We start from the raw sequence: 24,067 nt of genomic DNA on the forward strand, positions 1-24,067 counted from the left end.
TTTCAAGAATGTAGGCAGGACATGCATTTCACCATAAATTTCTAAAGTGTCTGTTGTTTTTTTTTTTTTTTTAAATGGCAATATGCATGCACAAAAGAAACTTTTAGCAAATATACACATTTAAAATGTATTAAATTAGTGCATTTGTAATTCTTATTACAATAATCAGGCTTGATCTAATTAAAAACTGATCTAAACAGAACAGTTTCAAGAGGGTTTTCTCTTCACACAGTTAGAGTGTAGTAATTGATATCTGGCAGGTCAAAAGGGAGGGATTTACTGTCAGTGGATGGAGGGCCAGAGGTACAGATGAACCTGTCCACTCACACAGGACACACTTATATTCTATCTCTTGAGCCTCCAGTGACAGCTGAGTTTGAGTGGAGGATAAATTTGCATTCCAGATATGATTAAAATAATTCATAGAGGCTTCAACATAGTTGACTGGGAATAAATCCACATTTTTGTACAATTACAAAACATATACAATGATTTGTCATATTTGACTATGAGCAAGAAGAGCTCATCCACCCATCCATATAAAGGCCAATCAAACTTCAAAGCTTTTTTCAGTCTTTTCAAACAAAGTCTTGAAATTGAAATTTTCATTCCGCTTCCTTTTTATTCAAATTTAAATTGTCTAATTCTATCTCAATTTAAATTTGATTAAATTACAACAATTTATGAGGCAGTCTAAATTTAATTCTGAACGGTGAACAATCCTTGACTATAATTCCAGACCCTAACAGTTGGACGTTACAAAGGACAGGTGACGTGATCTTGTGGCCTTGCAAGGAAATGGAGTGGTGCTAATCTCAAGAATTTGATATTTTAATTAAAAACCTAAAATTACTCTGATGACAGGTCTTGTTGACATATCTAATTAAAATGTAAATTTGCAAGAGATTGAGCCAACACATGGGGTCAGCAGTTAGCTATGAGAGTGAGAGAGAGATAAAAGAGAGAGAGGAATGGGGGCATAGGATATAGAAGGATGGAATGTCTCTTTAAATTACACTTTGCTACCAAGCATGAAGAGAGGGAAATACCATCTCTCTCTCTCTCTCTCTCTCTCTCTCTCTCTCTCTCTCTCGCTCGCTCTTTCGCTCTCTCTCTCTCTCCCTCTCTCTATCTCTAGATCGCCCTTCTCTCCCCTCCCTACAGACGTCCGGCATGTGACACTTTGGCCCAGCCACACCAACTGACTGATCCGGGTGGCAGAAACCATGTGGCTTGAAATCCCAGGACACTCTTTGCAATCCAACCTTATTTTGAGACTTTTTTTTTTAAAGGAGTACTTGCAGCATTTGAAAGTGTGTCATTTTTGTCAACAAGGCAATGCCAGCTTGGGTTTGTCAAATCAATTTTCTTCAATGTACGTCAAATGAAGATCTCCCAGCTACAAAGCTCTGGTATCATCTATTGGACGTAGTCATTATTTTTGGACTTTCTGCACTAATTTATTACCCATTCACCAGGTAATTTCATGTAGCGACCCATAAACAATACCCTGTTTGCACCACCAGGTAAGGATCAGCAACCAATCAATCATATAAGACTATCCACAACAACCAGCATCTTTCATCCTTCTGAAAGCATTTCAGACCCTGTATTCCCGTGGGTTGGTTTATTTGTGGATTTTAAGGTCTCTTTGGGTCCCAGAGCAGGTGTGAGCCCTCCATTCATCTTTTCTGGTGTGGAAGTATGATAAAGAACAATAAGAAACTAAACTCCCAAGATGGCTCAACAAATGCTATCACAAGTAACAATGCCAACAAACAGGTCAATAGCCTGGCTCTCTTCTCCCAACCGTATGCCCCAAATAGGTAAGTGGATATGTGTTTTAACACCAACCTATTATATTCTGATTTTAGATCAATTGTGATTTACTTCATGAGCTGATCCAGATTCAGCGCTTAAGCATTACTTGTATATGAAAATGTGTGGCTTAAAACGTTGGCTCTGAAACAAAAACAGACAGGAAATGTTATTTGTGTTTGTCTCCAATCGTACGCAGTTTGATTCGCTAACCTGTATGGATGTGAGATTTGTTGCGTTTTGTGTCCTGCTCATGTGCCTGTTTTTGGTCGTCTTGTCCTAAACTTTATGTTGACGAATAATCTATTGACTTTCCGGAAGTACAAGATAGAAGAACAACTTTTCAAAAGGGTTTCAGTGATTATTTACATACTCTGCAAAAACAATACTTCTAAAAATCCTTAAAACAAGATAAATGTATTTGAAATATTATTGAGGCTTGTTTTCAGAGAATGTATCTTTAACATGAGAGTAATTAGTCCTGTGTTTTTCAGTGCATTAGGACAAAATTGACTTCTGTTCAAGACAGTTTATGAAAACAAGTCTTAATGTTTTACGGTGTTGCTCAGTTCCATGTAACTTGTTTTAATGATTTTTCATATTTTAACTGAAAAGCAAGGCAAAAATACTCATTAGAGAATATGAATTTCTGCTACTTTGTGGTTCTATGAAATGAATTAGCATTCATTTGAATATGATTTGCAAAGTCTTTTAAAAATATTTTTTTGGCAATGTCACATCAAATCAAATTTGCTGGTGAAGGCATCTGTAATCATAGACTAGTCATGTCTGGTTTCATTCCTTTGGTGTGAGTCAGTATCCCCTGATAGCAATAGTCTAATTATATAATCCATGCTGTATTCATTTATAATGTTCTTTAGACCAACTAGCATGAGAAACAAGAAGCTCAAGGGGTTGGTTTTCGGCTGCAGAGACCAGCACCTGTTGAGTCTGCAGTTTATTCTGCAAAGGAATGTCATTATCATGTATAAAATGCACTCTTGAACCTTTTAGTCCCCAACATGAGGTTAGACAAGCCTGAAATATAATGCCACAGTCAGCCAGGTAATTGCTTTGATATATCTGGAGTACAGTGTAGAACTGTTACCTTTCGGATAATGAGAAAGATAAGAGTTTTCTTTAAAATAAATGCCATGAAATTAGAAGCATATTTAAGAAATCCCTCTCTGTTCTTGCAAGCTTCATGGCTTTACATCTGGGGCCTAGATTTATTCTCTTGATCACATGACTAGAGGATACTGTTGCTAACTTCATGTTGCCTTCCTCTCGTCACTCAGCTCAGATTAACACCGGTTAAGATAACATTGCACATATACAGGATCTCCCACATTAAACTGAATGAAAGACACAGTCAAAACAAAACAAGAACCAACATCGATCTTTAAATAAATCTAGGTCCTTTACATTTAATTCAAAGCAGTGTTTGCTATTAGGACTACTTAAAAAGTACAGTGATTATGGACTGATTGTTGCTTTGGTATGTTCCCCTCCATCCCCAGCTGAACTTGTTGATGTAATCCACTAATTCTGTGGATGAAAGGATTTTGTTGTTTTCTCTCCAATTCACATCCTTTTTTTCTCCCTTATTCTTCACACTAACAATGGATCTTCCTCTGCTGTCTGCGGGCAGTGGCCATAAGTGCATTGCTCTAACACCAACTAACTCAGATCCTCTATAGATGAGAAATCTAACATTAAAAAAGATTAACAAATAAGGTTAACAAGGCTAAAATTAAATTACCAAAACAGATCCTTTTCAGTTTTGACCTAATTGTGTTTTTGACATTGTCGTTTGTCAAAGGATGATATAGAGCATGATATAACTTCATGAACAGGACTGTTGAAATGTGAATGACTCCATTCACAATGAATTACCAGCTTAATTTCTGAGCTGGGCTTTTGACATTGACATTTGCACACAGCAGTTGTGTGGGACTGTGGCGAGACTGTCTGGAGAAGCCCACAGTGTGTCCTCTGTGGCATTCTTGTAAATTCCAGCAACTCCATTACACTGATATGCCATTTACATCAAAACATTTGTAAATCATTTGTTTTATTTGTCACTGTTCTAATCATCATCAATGCAGAAATATCATTATTAACCTCAACATTTTAATCGTTCATTTCACTCTTAGTGTCATTGTGATCATCAGAAACAGCATTTTTATTATACTCGTCTTGATAAAAAACAAATTTGGAATTTAAAGATAATCATGACAAATTCACAAAGCACACGAGGCAAAGAGACAATATCTTTCTGCTGTCTGTATGGATTACACTACCACAGTGTGCTGCTTCTTCCAAATACACCCTTGAGCTGAAGGGCCAGCCATATCAAGCAGCTGAATGCAAACTCAGTAGAGCAGCTACACAAAACATAAATTCATAAATTCAGCACACGGCAAAGGGTTATGACTTAGAAGATGGTAAGCTAAACCATGCTGAATGATGACCTTCACTACATCAATCAACTGCTAGCTGACTATTAATTTAATGATGAAATGTAAGCGAAAGTATCTTCTAAAAACTATTATGTGTACTGTTGTATAAGGTGACAATCTGCTGTCGCTTCCCAGGCATCTGATCGAGTCCGGTGATATGGCCTGGAACTAAAGCTGTGATGATGATCCCACAGCTTGCTGAAAGTCTGAACAAAGTCTGAAACAGATTTATGACGCTGATTTGTTTGTTCTGGAAGTAGTCACAGCCACGGGCTTATGCCTTTGATTAAACGTTGACAAAATAAATACCAGGCGGGGATGTGAACAAATATTTTGAGGGGCAGTCGTCAAGTGAAAAAAAAGCACTTCTCATATTTATTTACATTAAAAAAAAAAAAAAAAAACGTTAAATAAATTAGGGGTGTGCAAAATATATCTCAATATTCTCTGGGATTTCACTGATAATGATAATTAGACTATGTTTTACTGAATGTGTTATTGTGCTGATATCTTAAGGACTACCATTGACAGCTGACTCCTGAAGTTATTGATATTCTGAATATGGAAAACTGTGCGCAAACAGAAACACACATGCACTCATATATACAGTACACATATTCAGCTATTTAAAAAAAAACAGGCCACTTCCTCTAAACGAAGAAAAAGGGCAGCTGCTGATGTTTATACAGGAGATAATGGTTTCTTTTGCACCTCCTCTACTTTTGCTTTGTTTCGTTGTTTAATTCAAAATCATTGTCAGGGTGCTAAAGAAAAGACAATACAATAGCCAATAAAATAGCAATTAAAAATATATATATACTACCAACTGTTCTTTGGAAAAATTCAGATATTTAGTGTTATTAAAACAAGTATTTTATGGTCACCAAAGCCAGACTTATATGATCACAAATACAGTAAGAACATTAAAAGAACTGTTCTAATAATATATTCTAAAAAAATAATTCCTATGATGGCAAAGCTGAATTGCCAGCAGTCAAGACAGTCTTCAGTGTCACACGATCCTTCAAAAATTCTTAATCATTCCCAAATGTTGACCTTTAGTGTGTGTTTCTATTGGTGTGTAACTATTGCTTAGAATTCTATGGAAAATCAGCTGCCGTGAAATCAAACCAAAGACTATTCTGAACACCTTGGCAAGATTTACTGGCTGAATTAGATGTGATAATCATAGTCTCATGGCACTAGCTGTTTGCAGAAACTGCACACAACTGTCACAATTAACAATAAGCTTGAAAAAAAAGTAAAATTTTATCATACTAAAAATGAATTCACATACAGTTTAAACATCTATGCTATATACCACAGAATCTGTGAATATGTTCTTAGCACATGCTGGTATGAACTTGACTCTTGGCCTTGGTTCAGTTTTAATGCCATAAGGACCATAGATAGGCAGTAGTGGATATCTATATCTGGGCCCCTTAACAAGATTTATGGGTTCCTCCTTCAGAAGGTTACATATGTTTTTGGATTTGTTTTATGGGCATGCATGGTCCAAAGTGATTGTGTGTGTGTTAAGCGTTGTGGAGCTAACAGTACCACAACTAGAAGTACACGTGTTGTTACTATAGTAAAGGCATAAAAAAATGTTTGCAAAGCATAAAAATGGATATACAAGATGTCAAAAGAATGTGAAATTTTTAGAAGTAATGCAGCACTGACACAAAAGGGTGATGGACAGTTCCATTAAGGTAATTCAGAGAAGCTATGCTTATTTAAAGGATGTCATGTCAATGCAGCCAGTCCCAAAATTCAAGTGCAAATACAGTGTGTGCAAATACAGCTTATCTATTGGTCTATAACTTGCTTACTTACGGCAACTTTATATTACTTTGACTATTGTTAATATGATTCACCTATAAAATGTGAAATATATTTTATTCAAAATCAAAAATATAAGTTTTGAGAGATTTTATACAAACCATCATATCTTGTTAAAATTGTAGTTTTACCAAACACATGAACCTGGAACAGGCTTTGGAAGAAAAGGAGTTCGATAAGGACAGCTGAAATGAGGAGCAAGCTGTTTTCAGTTACAGCAGAAAAGATGGTGAACATATCTGAGGACACTGTTACCACAAAACGCCTCGCCAGCACAATTCTGAAATCATGGGACCGGGAGAAGGTTAAAGGGGATGTGTTTGTATGAGGGTGTGTAAGTGTTTATCTGTGTGTGTCTGTACTCTGAAATAGAAGGTGTTGAGGTGCTGAAAGAACTCATTTTAGATGAGGTGACGAGACCATTGCCCACTTTAATTGAAAATGGAAACATTAACCAGCTCATTTGAGCTAACCAACAGATATCCATAAGAAATCATGCTGTGAGAGTATATTCTTTCATACTGACAGGTCAAGTCTGTTAGGTCAAGACACCTTTATTTATATACAATTCAGATTGTGTCAAAGCAGCTTTACAGTGTCAAACAGGAAAAGAGTCACCTCTAGTTTTGTTTTCTTCCAGCTGCGCTTCATTTTCCAGGCTGCTCTCTTTAAGGTTTCGGACTGTTTTCCTTAATCTTCTTTAAGCGTAAGGGACGCAACCGTATCTATAGTGCAAAAGAAAGGGCCCATAGTTTCTGTTACAACATCAAGTTTTACTGAGATATTAGATTCGCTAAATATAAAGTATGATTATGAAAATGAGTAGGCCCCGACAGGTGTCTGACTCCAATAGAGTTCAGAATGTCTATAAATGCTGATCCCAATGCATCATTTTCATTATCAACATGGATATATGAAATCATCAGCAATTTAGAAAATCAGCAAAGTCTTTGATAAAGTTTGTATGGTGCCCTGGTGGCCTGTATAAAGTAGCTAGTGCAAACATCACAGAGGATCTATCATTAAATGTCTCTATGGCCTGAGAATGAACTGAATTCTCTGATGTGAGGCGGCCAGCAGGTGGTCAGTTTAGTCAGTCTGTCTGCTTCGTGACCTGGGCCCCAGCTAGTCAACTACAAACTCTAAGACTATAAGACTCTAAGATTAAGCGATATACCAAAATCCACTTTTCATATTAAAATGTATAATAGTAATCTTCATAGTAAAACAGGTGGTACAATATAAAGCCACATAAAGCATGACCGATAGTTACTTATAAAAGGTGCACAGTGTCATACACTAATACAAATAATATAATACAGCCATGCAGCTTTTTTTATTTAAATAATAAATTAATATAATAAACAGTTTGCACAATATATAATATAAACAATTCTATGATCTGACACAGTAAACTTAGACATCTAAAATAAGACCCAGTGGGTTACATGCAAACTGCAAATACTTGTAGCCTGAGCTCCATCTGCCATGAGGACATTATGTTATCGTGTTATCGTGACCTTTTAAGAACTGAAGTTCTCCTGGGAGAATCTGTCCTGACTGTCCGCTGAGTGGCAGGTATTCCCCCAACCCCTGGAGGCCATTTATTCTTGTTATATTAAATTAGTTATCTGTTAACGGGACCCCGCACTGTCCACATCATTTGTCCTGCCAGACAAGGATAAAGTGTCATGCCAGCTGCCGATAATGTAGCTACAGTACAAGTTGTTCCCCACAATAATGCTTGATCTAAGTTTATCTAAGTCTCACGCTCTTGTTTAAAGTGCAAATGAGACCTTTCATCATGTCTCTTTTTCTTTCTGTCGCTCGCGTCTCAGTGTTTGCAGTGCGGCCAGCTCTCTCTCTGTGTCCAAATTGTTATTGATTGAAATTGGCCCCTGGTGCTTGAATGATTTTGGTCTGTCGCTATGCTGGACTTGGACATAAACCAGGGCCAGTGAGAAAGTTATGGAGAAGAAAAGGGAGACAAAGGAAAACTTAGATGAGCTATAGGTTTAGAAGCAAGTGTGACATTAATATTCTCTTCTGTGTCTTTCACTGCAATTAAATGTTTAGTGCTGAGTCTCCCAAAAAGCAATAGGAAGCTAAATAGATTGTAGAAAACATTGGCGTCAGTCACTTCTACAGTACACTTATAATGTTTCTCGGAAGCAGAGCCCAGGCTCCTTCTCTTGGTTAACTGATCTCAAGTTCTGCCAAGTAGATTAGCAAGTGGTCAAACACAGTAAATACTCAGGGTGTGAGTTTGGGATTGCCAAACTGATGTAAGAGAATTTGATTCATTTATGGCCATGAAAAATGGCTTAATGAGCAAGCCATGACTGAGTGGCCTTACTAACCTACATTACTAATGAAATATATATATATATATATATATATATATATATATATATATATATATATATATATATATATATATATATATATATATACACACACATTTCCCCATATGTGTTTCTAAGCATTTAATGCTAAATATTTTCTAAGAATTTTAGGTGTAAAATAACATTTCTCTCACACACACACACACACACAAACATTAAATAGATTTCCTGTTATCTCTCAGCTTATCGAAAACTCAAAAATACATTAGATATTTTTTTGGAACCCAGAAACATTTTTTTTTAATGATTTACAGAGTATTTGAAATAATGTTACAGAAATCTCTAGTTCGAGAGGTTCACACTCTCACACATGCTATATAGGAATGACTGCATGCTAGGGCTTACTATATCTTTAAGTTGTTGTGAAGTTTGTCGTCGTCAGCCACATAACACAGCTACTCTGGGCTACTTAAAGTAATCTCATCTAAAACAATGGGATCAGTGTGTTTTCTTACAGCACTAAAAAATACAAAAGCATCTGACTGGATAAGCAGTTATATTCCATTAAAGCTAATGGCATTCTCTTAAAGTGATTTAAAATGAGATTCAGTCTATTGCTCAGATAAGATTATTATGAGCTTGTTTATTTTAACATGAAATTATAAAAAAAGCATCTAAAATAAACTGAGCTGGAAATATTCATCATGAAAATAATCATGCTACTACATTAGTGATATAATACTTAAAGTCTAGTATAGCTAAGAATAGAAATCTAAATCTAAAGCCTAAATATAACAAACAAGTACAATTATTAACTACTTACAGCTGCTTTTTTGAATATGGGAAGTGAAATGTTTTAAAATAATAGACAATGATAACAAAATAAAAAGGGGGTGTTTAGTACATTACCACAGTATGTGGTACATTACACACTGAAGAAAAAACTACTTGAGACTAATATGTCATTAAAAGAGTTACAAACAGACAAAGCATTTTTGTTCTTAGACAACTGGATCAGTGAAAGTCAAATTATTTCATGAAAACAAAAAAGAGAGGTCTGGGTGAATAGTTGCATCTGTTAATGTGGAACTTTGTTATTAAGTTATTTTTGAGACAGGGAACTGAAATGTTTGTAGGCCCACAGTCTTTGCCTGAAAGAAGAGTCGGTCTTAAAAATGAAAACACTGCCATCTCCTGGATACCCTTGAAGGAAAACGACCCCCATCTACTGTTTTCAATAAACGGCGTAAAAACTGTCTCCTTTTTCTATTATGCAAAAAGTGCGCCAGCCTCGCAAAATAACTCGTTTTTACGTAATAAGTGAAAGATGTAACGTGTTTCGCGTCACAAGAGCTCGGGTTTGATTGTTTTTCTTGACTCGTGATTCAACTCTTCACTCGTTTGATCACGCCTGAATGCGAGCCGTTCGACCAGCAGTCTCCAGAGAGTGGAGCGTTTTCGTCGTCGGATTTCCTCAGTAAGATTTTGCATATTAAAATACGAGGTATGTTATTGTAGTGCATTTCAACCGTTTTAGGAACCATTTTAGTGTAAATGTGGTGATCTATTTGTGGAATAAAATAGTTTTTCCTTTATAAAACGTCGACTGAGATCGGAGTAATGTTAAACGATACACAGGGCGAAGCAGAGGCCTGCAGGTATCGGGTTGGTTTCATTACCAATCTGCCCATAAAATCACTCCTATTGCGTGTTTCGTGTATTTAAACATTTACTTTCGTTTTGTATGATGTACACTTGTCAAAAACATAACGTTAGCAGCACCCCATACTGACTAAGATATACCGCTTTCATTAAAATGATCGACGCTCGATCTGGCGCGGTGTCGTAATGGAAGCGCTATATATTGTTGTTTGGGTATAAAGCCTCACGATCTGTTAATGATTTTTAATAGTTGTGTACACGATATTGCATGATTCACGCCCTTCATTTGCAGTACACGTGCTTTTTTTTTTTCAAGAGGGTAAATGAAGCAGATGTTTGGGTTCAAATATAATATCGTGTTTTTGTGTCGTTCTTCTTAAAGACCGGAAGAGTAACGTTACCTCCGTTTAGTGTCCAGTGGTTGGCATTAAATACTATTTTAGGCCTGCTATCAGAATTGGCTGCTGTGTGAGGTTCAGTGGACATTTTGTGTTCAGTCACTGGATGGCGGCCTCACGTCTTGAGTTTCGTTTCGCAGTAAATATTCCCATTAAAACACTTCTTGCGGGATAATGACAGAAAGTGCGATCCAAAACCCAGTGGTTTTATGATTTCAGGTGAATGTTTGATGATGTAATCTTGCACACATTATTTAATTCTGATAAATCTGTGAAATTCAGATATGCTACATTTAAATTGTATATGCAGGTGTTTTTTATTTATTATTCAGTTAATTAATTCTAAAGTCGACATCTAAATCAAAATTGACCTCATTTTTTAATGCATAATATTGGTCTTTATATGCAGTTTTTAGTGCACATTATTTATGAGGGGAGAAAAAGGTTTTAGAATATTTCAACAACAAGTAGTACATCCAACTTTCAAATGATAAGATCATTAACAGTAAAAAATACAAAATGTAATTTAATGCCGGCTACATTGCCAATTAACTAAGGTTATGGCAGTGATGTGTAATAAAGACAGATCTAAATAAGAATTGCTCCCAAATTGGATATAATTGTCTTTTTTATAAAATTTGGAAATATGGGACATTAAAGAAGTAGAATGGGTGGTGTATGCTGTTTACACTTGACGTTTGACACTTTAACTGTTGGAAAAACTGAATGTAGAGATAAATTTTTTTTTTTTTTTTTTGTAGTGCTACACCACTAGCTGTTTTGTTTTATTTGATCTGGACTGTGTATCCCTAAAGCACTATATGCCTAAGTAGATCATAGAGAGCACTGGAAAAAGCAGCCCTGGTTGCAGGTTTGGCAAGTCTGCGTAACAAAACCAGCCCAATCAGTGCTCAAAACTAGCCCAATCTCGTTCCAGGGGAAATTGGCTGTCAATGGTGTTCAGGGGTCAAAACCACCTTCGTAGAAATAGTGTTTCAGGGAAGTAGGACAGACTGGAGAAAGAAAAAAAAAATGTGGCAACAGTATAAAAGTGGCCAAGTTTCGCAGGAGATCCACGGACTTGGCAACACTGCCTGATTGCTTCTTTTTTTTTTTTTTTTTTTTTTTAACGGAAGTAGATTCTTAGTCTCTTAATTTTGTCATTGATATGTTCATGAAGAGGAGTCACCTTAGTGATCTTTGACAGGGATGGACAATATTGAGTCCAGACTCTAATTATATCAAACCAACATTTATGTAAAATGCTGAAGTACTGCTCACAGGTTATTAATAAATTAGTTGTCTAATATCTGTAAATTAACAGTCTGGCTTATCATGTTGTCCTGTTTTGAGGCATGTTTGTCCCTCCCTGTTTACATTCAGGTGATAAAAGAGCCTTACTAAAACTCATGCATGAAAGTCTCTCTTGTCCTTGCTTGCTGTTTTTTCTTCTTCAGTGAAGACATGGAAACCTGTTTAAATCCCTAGAAGCTGGAGCTTTGAGAGTGTGTTACAGAAGGGGAAAATGGTCACAATCCGCTTTGCCATTTCTTTGTGAAGACGACAAGCCAATAATCCTTTCTGTTTTTTTTTTTTCCTTAATTTTTCCAGCTTTTCATTGTTCTCGGAAAGTTGTGTGCCCCCTGTTGCATTGAGGCATTTTGGGAGTCTGCCGCTTTTAGGCCCCGTCTCCCTCCAGTTGGCACAGATAAAGACTCAGTTGGCACTGCACCAGCTGAATGCAATTGCTGGCACAAGTGTCGCTCCGCCTGCAATTGCATCACCTGCTTTGACCTTGCTCAGCTTGCTTAAGGTCACCATGTCACATCCATTATATAATCCCAGTGGAGGGCGGTTCTCCAGTGGTCAGAGACCTGTTGTTCCTGGCCAGTATGGTCTTGGGTCACAGCCTCTAATGGAGCTGGGAGCAGCCCGTCTTGGCCCAGGTTCCATATCCAGTTCTCGCGGAGGATTGATGGTCAACCAGCCCTTCTCACTGGGACAGCGCCAGTCGCAGATTTCCCCAGATCTCGAAGCCGCCATAGATCGAAACCTTCGTGGAGTCCATGACGAAGTTCGCCTTCTCACTCAAATGCTCCAGCAACCGAAAAAAGCAGATCCCCGTATTAGAGGGGATACGAGAGATGAAGTGATTTCCTCCAGGAGCGGCTTTTCTGGGAATTTGCGATCTGATGAGGGGGATTGGTCCCAATACCAAGCCCCAGGCAAGCTCTTCACATCTTCAGGTTTGGATCGTCCTTCCAGTTCTTCACAGCTGTTAAAGTCTACAGGATTTGGTGGAGGATCAAGTGGTTTGGAAAGCCAGCGACAACCAGGACCGCGACCTTCACGCTACACCTCTGAAAGTGCCAGCAGCATCCTAGCAAGTTTTGGACTCTCCAATGAGGACCTAGAACTTCTAAGCCATTATCCAGATAATCAGCTGACCCCTGACAACCTACCGTTTATTTTACGAGACATTCGAATGCGTAAAGCGAAAAGGGACGTTGATGCGAGATCTGAATACAGCAACGTCATTGACTATGGACATTCTAGTAAATTTGGCTATCCTGAGGATAGCCCGGATGGCTATGCAAGTGAACACCTGCCTAAAGAGTCACCAAAGTATGTGAGGGAGGTCTCTGGACCACCCTTCAGTGGCATGGACATCACAAAGCATCCTCATCCGTGTAAACCAGCTCCAGGCCCTGTACAAGCTCCAAAGCTTCAGAAACCTCCACTAGTTGACCCAAGACCCACTAAGATGATTCCAGCGAGACCATCTGCTTCCCAGCCTATTCTACAGCCTTCCAGTCGACCTCCGTCGCAGATTCCACCTCTACTTGGTGTTCTTCCTTTGATGACCATTGATAGAAACTCCGGAGGTTCGAATGCTAACTGGATCCCGTTCCTTCAGCCTCAAATCAGCATGCCCGCCACGAAGAGGCTTCCAACTCCTACCATGATGAATGATTACTCCGCAGCTACTCCAAGAATCTTTCCTCATACATGCTCTCTATGTAACATTGAATGTATCCAGATTAAGGTGAGTATCTTCTTACCCAATAGTGCCTCTTTTGAAAGCTTTTTTTATTTTTTTATTTTCTTATGTAAAGGGTTTCACTTGCGGTTTCATTTATTTTAAATGTCTTGGTGAACTTTGAGCTAAAGCTGTACTAAATTTGACTATGAAATAAAATGTCAGAAACTTGTAATGAAATTTTAATGTTTCTTAACTTAAATTGCTTGTTTATTGTGCAGTTGCCTCAGTGTGGGTTAAAACATTTGCCAATAATTTGATGTAAATAGAGTACCGGTAGATAATAACTGGCTGATCTTGACTACTTCAAGCCAATTCCAGTTTCAGAAGGAGATTTATCTGTCAGTTTTCTGGAAACCTGAGGGAAGCCGATGGAAAAACCATTTTGTTGAAACCTAGTTTAAGACTGGACTGGCTGAAAAAATACTGTACCTGTTGTGAAGGCAGGCCTGATGACTGCTGAAGACAAAATGTGGATGGCGATCTCCTTCATAAAACCTGAAGCAACGCTTTGGACTTTTTCATGTCAGAAAAAGTTTTGTCATCAAAAATCATGGACTTTTTTACTCTGTGACGATAGTGGATTTAACAAGCTTTATCATGTCTCGCTCAAATTTGGACTTCTGGGAATTCTTTTTAGTTTTTAGCTTTATTCAAAATTTTGAAGATCTTTTTTTTTTGTTTTTTTTAGCTTATTGCACAATTTAAAACACTGAACAAGTAATTATTACAGCAAAACATTGAAAATTAAAGCTTTTTGTTTGTTAACAGGACTGGCTTGAACATCAGAACACAAATCTTCACATTGAGAGCTGTAGACGTCTTAGGAAACAGTGAGTGTTTTTTTTATGATTTGCTTGTATTGCTTAAGAATTCCACTGAAAATTTCTCATCATATGTCATTCTCATTGTTATCATAGATATCCTGACTGGAATGTTGATGCTGTCTCTGTTTCAAGGTAAATCCCTACCATATCCAATCGTGGACATTTAGGTCTAGAAATAGAATTAATCTTATGTTAAGAAGGTTTTAAATTTACATGAAAATGTGTCAATCATCTGCAGACCTGAGCCCAAATCAGAACACAGCAGCGCAAAGCGGCACACCCAGTCGCACTCATACTCCAGATCCCCCAGCCCGAAGCGTCACCATGACTCCTCAAGCCGTCGTAAACGATCTCGTTCCCGCTCCCGAAGCCCTAGGAAGTACCACCGTTCGGGAAGTCCCAGCCGGTCCCCCCATAGGAAGTCTCGAGTCAGTCCTTACAGACGGAGATCCCGTAGTCCACCATCTCAGCGGTCAAGGTCTCCCGTTTACAGTAGGCGCTCTCCTGTACAACGTTCAAGCCCCCGGCGGAGCAGCCCCTCCCATCAGCAGAGGTCTAGCAGTAGTGAACGACTGGCCATGAAGCTCATGTCTTCAAGTAAGATCTTTCATTGCAGTGCTTTTGCAATGAAATTTACAGTTTGCTTTCAAATCACTTGGTGTACTAATGCATGAAGTTCTTTTCTTGCCCACAGCTGAGCTTTCCTCAATCACAGACAGTAATACTTTGAAGGCTGTGGTGAAATCCTTGGCACCCGCCCTGCTTGCTGAGCTAGCAAAGAAGAAAAGTAGTTCCTCTACTTCCTTATCAAAGGGAAACAGTAGCAGCAGTAGTTGGAAACGGCCTTCCCCTCCTAAGAGAGCAGAGTACTCCAGGTCAAGCAGAACCTCCACCTCAAAGTCATCCAGCACTCCAAAGGTACATCCCCATATTGCAGTAAATGCTGTTTGTTCCTCCATTACTTTGGCTTTGAGGTTATTGTGTTGTCATATTTCTTTCAGGGTCGTCATCAAATCATTTTTGAAAAAAGTAGTGATGAATGTAGGTCATTGTGAATGAAATCTAATTGCTATCTTTCTTTGATTCTGCATGACGTGAAGCCAAGACCCAAGGATGCCCCTGGCACAGCTTGCTTGTTGAGGCTTATGCAAATTCCTTTTGGGACTACAAGCAAACAACTGACTGATGCCATTGAACCTTTTGGAAAGATTTATACTGCCATCCTCCTCAAGGCGATTAATGAGGTAAATTGAATACTTAAGTTAATTTGAATACTTTTTTGTGACCAATATTTTTATTTTATTTTTGCTTAGAAGAGATCATTAATTGTATTTGCTGTGTTCTATGGGGTCTATGAATATTTTTTTTGTGTGTAACAGTGTGAGTAAAAGCATTAACTAGTTTCTAAAAGGAGTAAAACCTACTGGCTCCAAAACAGTTTAATGCTAGTGGAATGCAATTATGTGCATTTAAAATGTAGTTTGTGTAGCCGTTAGAAACATTTGTGGTTCTTACTCTCTTCAGGCCTCCGTGTGTATGGAGAGAGAGGAGGATGCCAAAGCTTTGCTCAACTGTAAGAACCTGAAAATTCGTGGACAGGTTATAAAGATCTGCATGGAGAAGGTATGTTTGACTCTTTAAGTCACCTTACGGATGAACTAAACCTAGCCCTGACATTAAATCCAGTTTGTGCATTTTTGTAGGATGCAAGAACTGATGATGGTAGAAAACCTGTTAAGAATGAAAAACTTAAGAAGTAAGTTCTCACTCTTGCAGTTTTTTTGCAGTGTATCTAAATAATATCATATTTTTTAATTATACATAAAATAATTATTTACACCTTACTAAAGGTTCTGTAAATGCATTTGTTTCATTACAGAAAAGAGGTGACTACAACAAGATCAACCCAATCAGCAAAAGTAAAGAGTGCAAACCCAATGAGGGCACCTCAGTCAGCTAAAGCAAAAGAAGTGACAGGTTTCAAGACGTCTCAAGCAATTAAGGGAAAACCAGCCGGCCCCATCAAGTCATCTCAAGTAACCAAGGGAAAATTCAGTGTCCCCAAAAAGACTGTACAGACAGCTAAAGCTAAACTCCCTGCTAAGGGTGCAGGTAAATTTAATAGATTTCCTTCTGTAATTGTTCCCATAGTCATGCACGGTAATCTCTATAACTTTTGCTTGTATAATTTGACAGAGACAGCAGTTGCCAAGAAGTTAGTGAAGAAGGTATGGCATTTTGTGTTGTCCCTCCAAACTGTTTATTTATTCATTCTACATCTAAAAACATTCGGTTTGTTAAAACAGCTACTTACATTCTCTCTTTAACTACAGGAAATACCCTGGAGTAAAAATATAGTAGAGATTACGAATCTTCCCGAAGGGGTTACTGAGGATGACCTCACCAACCTTGCTAAACCATATGGCTTCAGTGTAACTCCTCTCATAGCATCCACTCAACATAAGGTAATAATATTAGGAAATTACATTCAAAAATCCTTGAATTCATTAAATTGTTATATTAGTGTGTTATTTTTACTTTATTATTTACTTTAACAGTATTTTTTATGCTGTTTTTAGGCATATCTGCAGATGCCCAACACAGAGGCAGTTGAAGCAATGGTGAAGGCCTACTCTGAGACACCAGCTAAGGTGCAAGACAAAGAGATTACCATCAAGATGATGATGCAACCTATCGACCTGAACGACACTGTGAGTGTGCTCTTCATCTCGGTCTCTGTCAAGTTACACATAGGAATTTTTTTTTTTTATATATATAAATATCCAAGAACATTTTATGTATGTTTTGGTTCTTAATCTAACATGCGGTGTTCTCACTTACAAATGCAAGAATAATGTACACTCTCTGTTGTCTATCAGAGTGAGAGTGCATTATGTCTCAAGTACATTTATACTTGCTTCATTGATACTATTATGTTTTCTGCCCAAAAGGAGTCCGTATTCACAGTGCTTCTGGACATGGAGAAATCACCTGTAAGTAAATTGACAAAAGTATGACATTAAAATTAACTTACCTGTATCATGTCTCAGACTCACTTTTTTCTCTCCTGATTTACAGGCTATCACTACTTTGCCAGACCGCCTTCTCGTTGTTAATAATGTGCCAAAAACACTCACCGCAATCAAGGAAGTAGAGAACATAATTCAACGCTATGGTGGCTTCAAGAAAGTTTTGCCTCTGAATGGCTGGGTAAGATACTCCAATTCAACTTGTGTTAACTAAACAATTTTATTTTTGTATTGTATTATTACTGTAGTGATTATAAACACACATTGGGTCTTTTTCTTCCATCTTATGAAATCTACTTTCTTTTATTAAAGGGAAATGTGACTTAGTTGACTTGCAATATTGTTTTATTTTCTTTCAATCTCAGATTATTTTTGAAATGGAGACTGTCGCTAAAGCAAGGGCTATCTTCTGTCGCTTCCTCAAGTTTCGTTGTGTGGTTCAGAACAATGACCTTAACTTCCAACTAGCCAAACCACTCAAGGTAGTTTAGTGTTTTTTTTTGTTTTTTTTTTCATGTGTGGCATCTCAGTGCTTTTATAGAGGCAGTTAATGAAAAACTCAACTAACCGTGTTGTTGTTTATTTAACAGCTAAAAAAGAAGCCAGTAGCAAAAGGGTAAGGGGAGTGTATATATATATATATATATATATTTATTTATTTATTTATTAATAAAAAAAAATTATAATTTTTTTTTAATACAAAGTGTTCTGGAAATGTCAACATTTTCTCTCTCATGTTTAGAGCGAACCCTCCTGGTACAGCAGCAGCGACGACAACAAAAACAAATACCATCAAAGCCCAGAAGCCAGTGGCTGTGGCAGCAGCTTCTGCTGCATCTACTACAGGTCCACCTGTCACAAAAGACAAAGCTCCCAAAACTGATGCTGTTATTGTGGCTAAAGCAAAAGAAAGTATTGTTACAAGCAATAATGAAGTATGTTTGCAAAAAAGTGTTGACGAAGGAAAGGTGAACGCTGATACAGCTGCAACTGAAGTTACTGCAGTTACCATAGACCTTACAGTTGATGAGTCTGCTAATGGAGAAACAGCTACTCCTGAGAATAAAGCAAAGAAGGATACCCAAGCTGTTAATGAAATTGTCATGGATACCCTTGAGACTGAATCTGTGAAAAAAGAGCATGAAGCTGGATCCTCAGTTCCCTCGACAGAATCGAAGAGTGAGAACAAGGAGCTTGAAACTGGATCCTCTGTTCACTCTTCAGAATCGGCCATTCCAGCTGAGCTTGGGAAAGGAGAGCTTAAGGTTGAATCATCTGTCTCTGCTTCAGAATCTGCCATTTCAGTTGAATCTCCAAACACCGAGCATGAATTGGGATCCTCTGTTTCTGCTACAGATTCTGGAAAAACAGAGCTTGAAGTTGCATCTGCTGTTTCTGTTTCCGAATCTGAAGTTTCAATTGAGGCTGCAAAAGCAGAACATGAATTGGCTTCCTCAGAAACATCCATTTTAATAGACACAACTGATCAGACAGGGACTTTGCCCCAGAAAAATGATCAGAATGTGCTTGAGGCTGAAGATGCTCCCAAAGAATTGGTTCCTACATCTGTGGAAGAAAGCAAAATTGACAATGAAAAGTTAGAAGACGGAAATAATATTGAGGCCATGTCACAAATGGAGATTGTTGCTTCAACTGTTGGCAGTGAGGAAACTGCAGTAGAGGCCATGGAGACCCAGAGTCCAGAAGAACCTACCAAAGGCACTGATGTCAAAGAGGAAGCTTTGGAAACACATGAGCTCAAGATAGAAAATGAGGGCCAAGCCGATGACTTGAGACCAACTAAACCTTTAGAGATCGATATCCATCGTAAGTCTAATAATCAAACTGAATCCGCTGAAGAGCATGGTCCTGTAGCTGTTGCATCTGACTCCATTCCACCCTTTGATCCTGCTTCTGACCTACCTTCCACTTCTGATCAAACTGTCAGTAATTCTGCAGTCAGGGTTACACGCGCTTCAAACAGTCCTCAAGCTGTGATTGAGCCCTTCCATATTGATGACAATTCTCTGGACTTTCCTCCGCTCACACAGGAGATTTTGAAGGCCCTTGAATTAGCTGTCCATCAGTGTCGCTTACAGTCTTCATTAAAACGCGCTGAAGAAGAAGCCAAACAGAAGGCGGAAATGGAGAAAAAAGCTGCAGAGAAGAAAACCACAAAAGGTCCATCAAGCTCAAAGAAGCCTGCTCAAGCGACCAAGAAGACCACTCAAGCTGAGAGTAAAAAGGTTCAGGATGAGAAAGAAAAAAAGTCTCAGAACTCCGTGTCCAGGAGCAAGCCTGTGGACACCTCATCCCCAGAGAAAGAGCCTACATCTAGGCACAGGATCAGGGGTAATTCTGAAGAAGATGGCTCTACCACCAAGCGTGGGGGATCTTCTGGGTCCTCCTCCCGGAGGAGCAGGCGGGAATCCAGCCCTCCATCAAAGCACTCAAGCCCCCCATCAAAGCGTTCAAGGGGGCAAGATGTTGATCGCAGGGTGAGGTGTACCAGTGTGTGTGAGAGAGATATATATATAGCTATTGTTTTGAGATGTTTAAAAAAGAAACCTCAAGGTATCATTTGTCACTTTCTTAATCTGAAATTTTAATCTTTTCGCTTGATTTAATTGCTTTTTTTATAGAGTCGTAGCAAAAACTCACAGTCTTCAAGAAGTCACTCAAAAACAAAGACCGCTGACAAGGTAAGTTTAAACATTTAACATATTTGCAGTCTAATAGCTGAAGATAGGGATTGCTGATTTTGAATTTGTGCTTTCCAGGAAAAAGATGAGGAACTGTTTCCATTTAACATTGATGAGTTTGTGACCGTTGATGAAGTCGGGGATGATGCAGAGGAGACTGTGGTCTCAAATACTGAGTCTTCAGCCGAAGACGAGAAGATCCAGGATAAACCCGATTTCCACTCCATAGTCTCCCCTATTACAGAGTCTGGTTCAGCTGATAAACCAAAACTAACTGACACATTAATTGCTTCTGACATTGGAAAACCTGAAGTAATTGAATATGTGGATAAAATGGATGCCACACCAGCTGCAGAAGTTATTGCATCTTCAAAACCAGAAGAGCAAGAGCTTCAGGAAGAGAGTGGTGATAAACCGCTGGGAACTGAAAGAATTGAAACTGCCATTGTTAAGAACAAGACAACAAGGCCTTGTACTGTAACAGAAACTGCTTCAGCGGAGATGGACAGCAATGTTGAGACCCTTTTAACCATGAAAGAACACCATGGCGCGGGGGCCTTGGTTGAATTTGAGCCAAGTCAGACAGTTTCTTCCTCTCCTTCACAGAAAGAAGGTTGTCCACCAACTTCTACAGAAACTTCAGATAAATCAGATGATGTCCATCCTGAGGAGCCTGAAACATCTGCCCCAGTGATGAACAAAGATAAGGCAACTGTGATCTCTGAAATTCCTTCTCATGATGCAATGGTCACTCTTGATGAGGTCAGTGAGGGTGAGGAAGATTTTCTTAATGAAACAAATGAGGGACAGTATTCGAAGGCTGATGAAGTCCCTGAGACACTTGTAACGGTTGATGAGGTTGGAGATGATGAAACAGGGGGTGAAGAAAAACTTCAAGGCCTAGTCACATTGGATGAGATTGTTGATGAAGAGGAGGAGTTTGATTCATTCAATCATGAGGTCAGTTTTTTTGCTTGCTACCCCCACAGTTTTTTTCAAAACACGTTTAGTTCTTGTAGTTTAACACAACCTCTTCTTTGTTTTTCCAGACTCTTGTAACCCTGGATGAGGCAAAGGGTGACGATGAGGAGATTGAGGAAGTGGAGCATAGTGAAGACAACCCAAGAACCACACCACCAATCAGACCAGAAGAGCCGGTGAAATCACCAAGCCAAGAAGAGGATCCCTGTGACCTTGAAGAGCTCCGCAAGATGAACTTTGTAACCGTGGATGAAGTAGGGGAGGAGGAAGAGGAACAACCACCCAGTGAAGATGTCAAAGAGGAGAAACAAGTTAAAACAAGAGCTACAAGGGCCAAAAAGAGAACACGCCAGACACCAGGTGAGTAAAAGAGAGAAAGCAGAGTTTCCTTCTCATTACACACTCAGATGAGATTGAAATGAGTATTTCTAAGTGTAAGCACCATTGTCTCCTTTTGCTCTCTAGTGAGGAGATCAACCAGAGGTAAAAGAGAGGCAGAGGAGCCCGAGGAAACTGCGGAGTGTGATTCAGAGGCAGCTGCTTTCATAAGTGAGAGTCCTTCTGCAACTGTAGAATCCATGGATCTTGATGTTAAGACAGAACCGCAAAAGGCTGAAACCTTGAAAGTTCCAGATTCGTCAGCTGCACTGGTCACCGCAGAGGTCTCTTCAGGATCAGAAGAGGACAAGACGAGAGCTAAAGATGACAACTCTGCAAAGCCAGAGAGTGATACTGTTGAGACACCAGTCTCTGACAGAAAATCCACAATCAAAGGTGTTTAATCTCATTGATGGTTATTTAGCATTTGTTGGTACCAGTGTTCTTACCTATTGCTCTCTTCCATTTTCATTTGCAGAAGAGTCCAAGCAAAGGCGGGAGACTGAGCCAACACAGGAACCTGAAGCTAAAAAGGCCCCTGTGATTGAAGACTTCACCTTGCCCCCGTTTATACCAAACAATCCCATCGGTAAGAGATCCACTAGAAATTATGCAAACATCAGTTAAGCCAAGCTATTGGCTTTATATATTTAAAAAAATCTTTGTTTGTTAATACTGTTCAAAAAGACTGAATCAAATGGATTCTTTTTTTTTTTTTTTTTTTCGTTTCATAGGGGTTGACTTTGTGGTGCCCAAGACAGGTTTCTTCTGCAGACTCTGCTCTTTATTCTATGGCAATGAGGAAACTGCTAAGAAAAGTCACTGTGGTAGCCTAAAGCATTACCAGAACATGGAGGTACAAGTTATTTAATTCTGAATGTTAATTTCTTACTGGTTTAAAATACTGGTACCATTTTAAATTAAAGTACTGTTCTTATTCAAGACTGAACACATTTATATAAGTTAACGTTTATCCTTTTTCTCTAGAAATACTACAAGAAGCTCAAGTCTCAGAAGCAGGGTGACTGCTCAACACCGATAACGCCCAGTCATAGTTTTCCTTCTGAATAGCCCCTATTAAGAGTTTTTTTTTTTTCCTTTATATTAATGTTAACAGATGGGTCCAGTTGTTTTGTTGTAAAGGTTTATTATTTTCTTGTTTAGAGTGAAATGCATTTGCTCATGCTAAATAAAGATTACATATAATCAGACATGTCTCTTTATGTGCATCTTTAAGTTTTGAAATTATTCATTACATTGTAACGTCTACTCTGTAATGAATAATATAATTTTCAGAATAATACAGGAATACTGTGTGATGACATCTGAAAGTGTTTGAGATCTGGTTCACTAGTGATAAAGAAGATTGTAATTAAAACGCAGAAGGAAACAAAAAGATCTGTAGGAAGTTACAGATGAGCTGCAATCTCATGCTATGCATCCGCCATGTTTGGAGATACACCATTTCGCAAATGAAGACTACGTCATTAGAGGTGTTAATCAATTTAGTGCTGAAGTTTTCACCAATAATTATTTTAAAATGTACATAGAAGTTGTTTCTTACACAAACATCTAAATTGTCAATGGTTCTGATTGTGCAGGCACCATGGTTTGAACATCAATTAGAATTTTGAGAATCATACATTTGATTTTCTCCTGAAGAGTCCTTCAAAAGAGCGTGCACACAGGCTGTAAATTTGTTTCTGCATTTTTTTTAAAGCTTTAGACTGCCCCAGTTCCAACCACGTGAGGATAAGTAAGTTTTCATATTTGCGTCCACATTTGCTTTCATGTGATTATGATCATGTTATGTTCCTTGAATGTTTACAAACCTCTAATGTGGGTCATTTGTTTAACTGATATAGCTTAGATACTTCATATGTGGCATCATATCATAACAAACTCTTAAGGGTTGCACATGCATACACTAGAGGGCATAGCTAGCCTTTACTAGTCTGTACTTCACAGTCCTATAAAATATTTCCAAGCACTCTTCTCAGATGTTGTGCTGCAGTTCATGTGATTTGCAAATAAATAAAAACACCCTTAAAATTGTTTGTCAACTATTAATTATAGTAGCAAAACTACAGTAACACTTACCAAATGTGCTAATTAATAGAGGGTAAATAGTTAATCTATGAAATATAAATAATCTCTTATTAAAGTTTAGTTATGAAGATTTTCTTGGCTTTTCCCTTCTGATTACATTTACAGGAGAATCCAAGGACCGAGACAGAGCTTGTCCTACTGTCATTCCTCTGTGATTGAAAACTTAAGTGTGAGATTAACCATAGTTAGGAGCAATAAACATTGTTTATTAGAATAGACTACCATGCAACCCAAAATTTGTATTTTAACTTTTGCATGATTGTTTCATATTGTTGAAACCACATCTGAACTGTTCATATCTGCAGAAATATTATGCTGGCTTTATGGGAAACTCCATTTAAGGTTTGTTGAATAATTGTTTACCTGTCTAACATTTGAGGCACCGGCTTGTTAACAGGAAATTCCAGAGAAAAATAAAGCAATGTCTTCCTCTTTGAAATACAATGTCACAGTTCTCAGACAGACAGCCAAGAC

At 38.2% G+C, this 24,067-nt stretch overlaps 1 protein-coding gene across 4 annotated transcripts; it reads left to right on the plus strand.

Annotated features, from left to right (window-relative positions):
* The first annotated feature begins 1,209 nt into the window (after positions 1-1,209).
* LOC113052246 (zinc finger protein 638-like) lies at positions 1,210-22,695 on the plus strand. 4 transcript variants are annotated; one of them, XM_026216644.1, is made up of 25 exons: positions 1,210-1,826; positions 12,139-13,573; positions 14,339-14,400; positions 14,488-14,526; positions 14,633-14,991; positions 15,089-15,312; positions 15,495-15,638; positions 15,919-16,017; positions 16,098-16,150; positions 16,274-16,506; positions 16,591-16,622; positions 16,728-16,859; positions 16,974-17,105; positions 17,346-17,387; positions 17,473-17,604; positions 17,789-17,905; positions 18,014-18,039; positions 18,166-19,921; positions 20,066-20,125; positions 20,204-21,085; positions 21,175-21,466; positions 21,572-21,880; positions 21,963-22,073; positions 22,219-22,340; positions 22,472-22,695. In XM_026216644.1, exons 1-25 carry the CDS (start codon positions 1,705-1,707, stop codon positions 22,553-22,555), a joined length of 6,999 nt encoding a protein of 2,332 aa, XP_026072429.1. In that variant the 5' UTR covers positions 1,210-1,704; the 3' UTR covers positions 22,556-22,695. The 4 variants fall into 4 exon arrangements, with proteins under 4 accessions (XP_026072429.1, XP_026072430.1, XP_026072432.1 ...); XM_026216645.1 differs by lacking the exon at positions 1,210-1,826 and adding an exon at positions 9,197-9,944; XM_026216647.1 differs by lacking the exon at positions 1,210-1,826 and adding an exon at positions 9,412-9,971 and having other exon boundaries at positions 11,985-13,573.
* The last annotated feature ends 1,372 nt before the right edge of the window (positions 22,696-24,067 follow it).

The sequence above is a fragment of the Carassius auratus genome, chromosome 32 (genome assembly GCF_003368295.1).
Source record: "Carassius auratus strain Wakin chromosome 32, ASM336829v1, whole genome shotgun sequence".
NCBI lineage: Eukaryota > Metazoa > Chordata > Actinopteri > Cypriniformes > Cyprinidae > Carassius > Carassius auratus.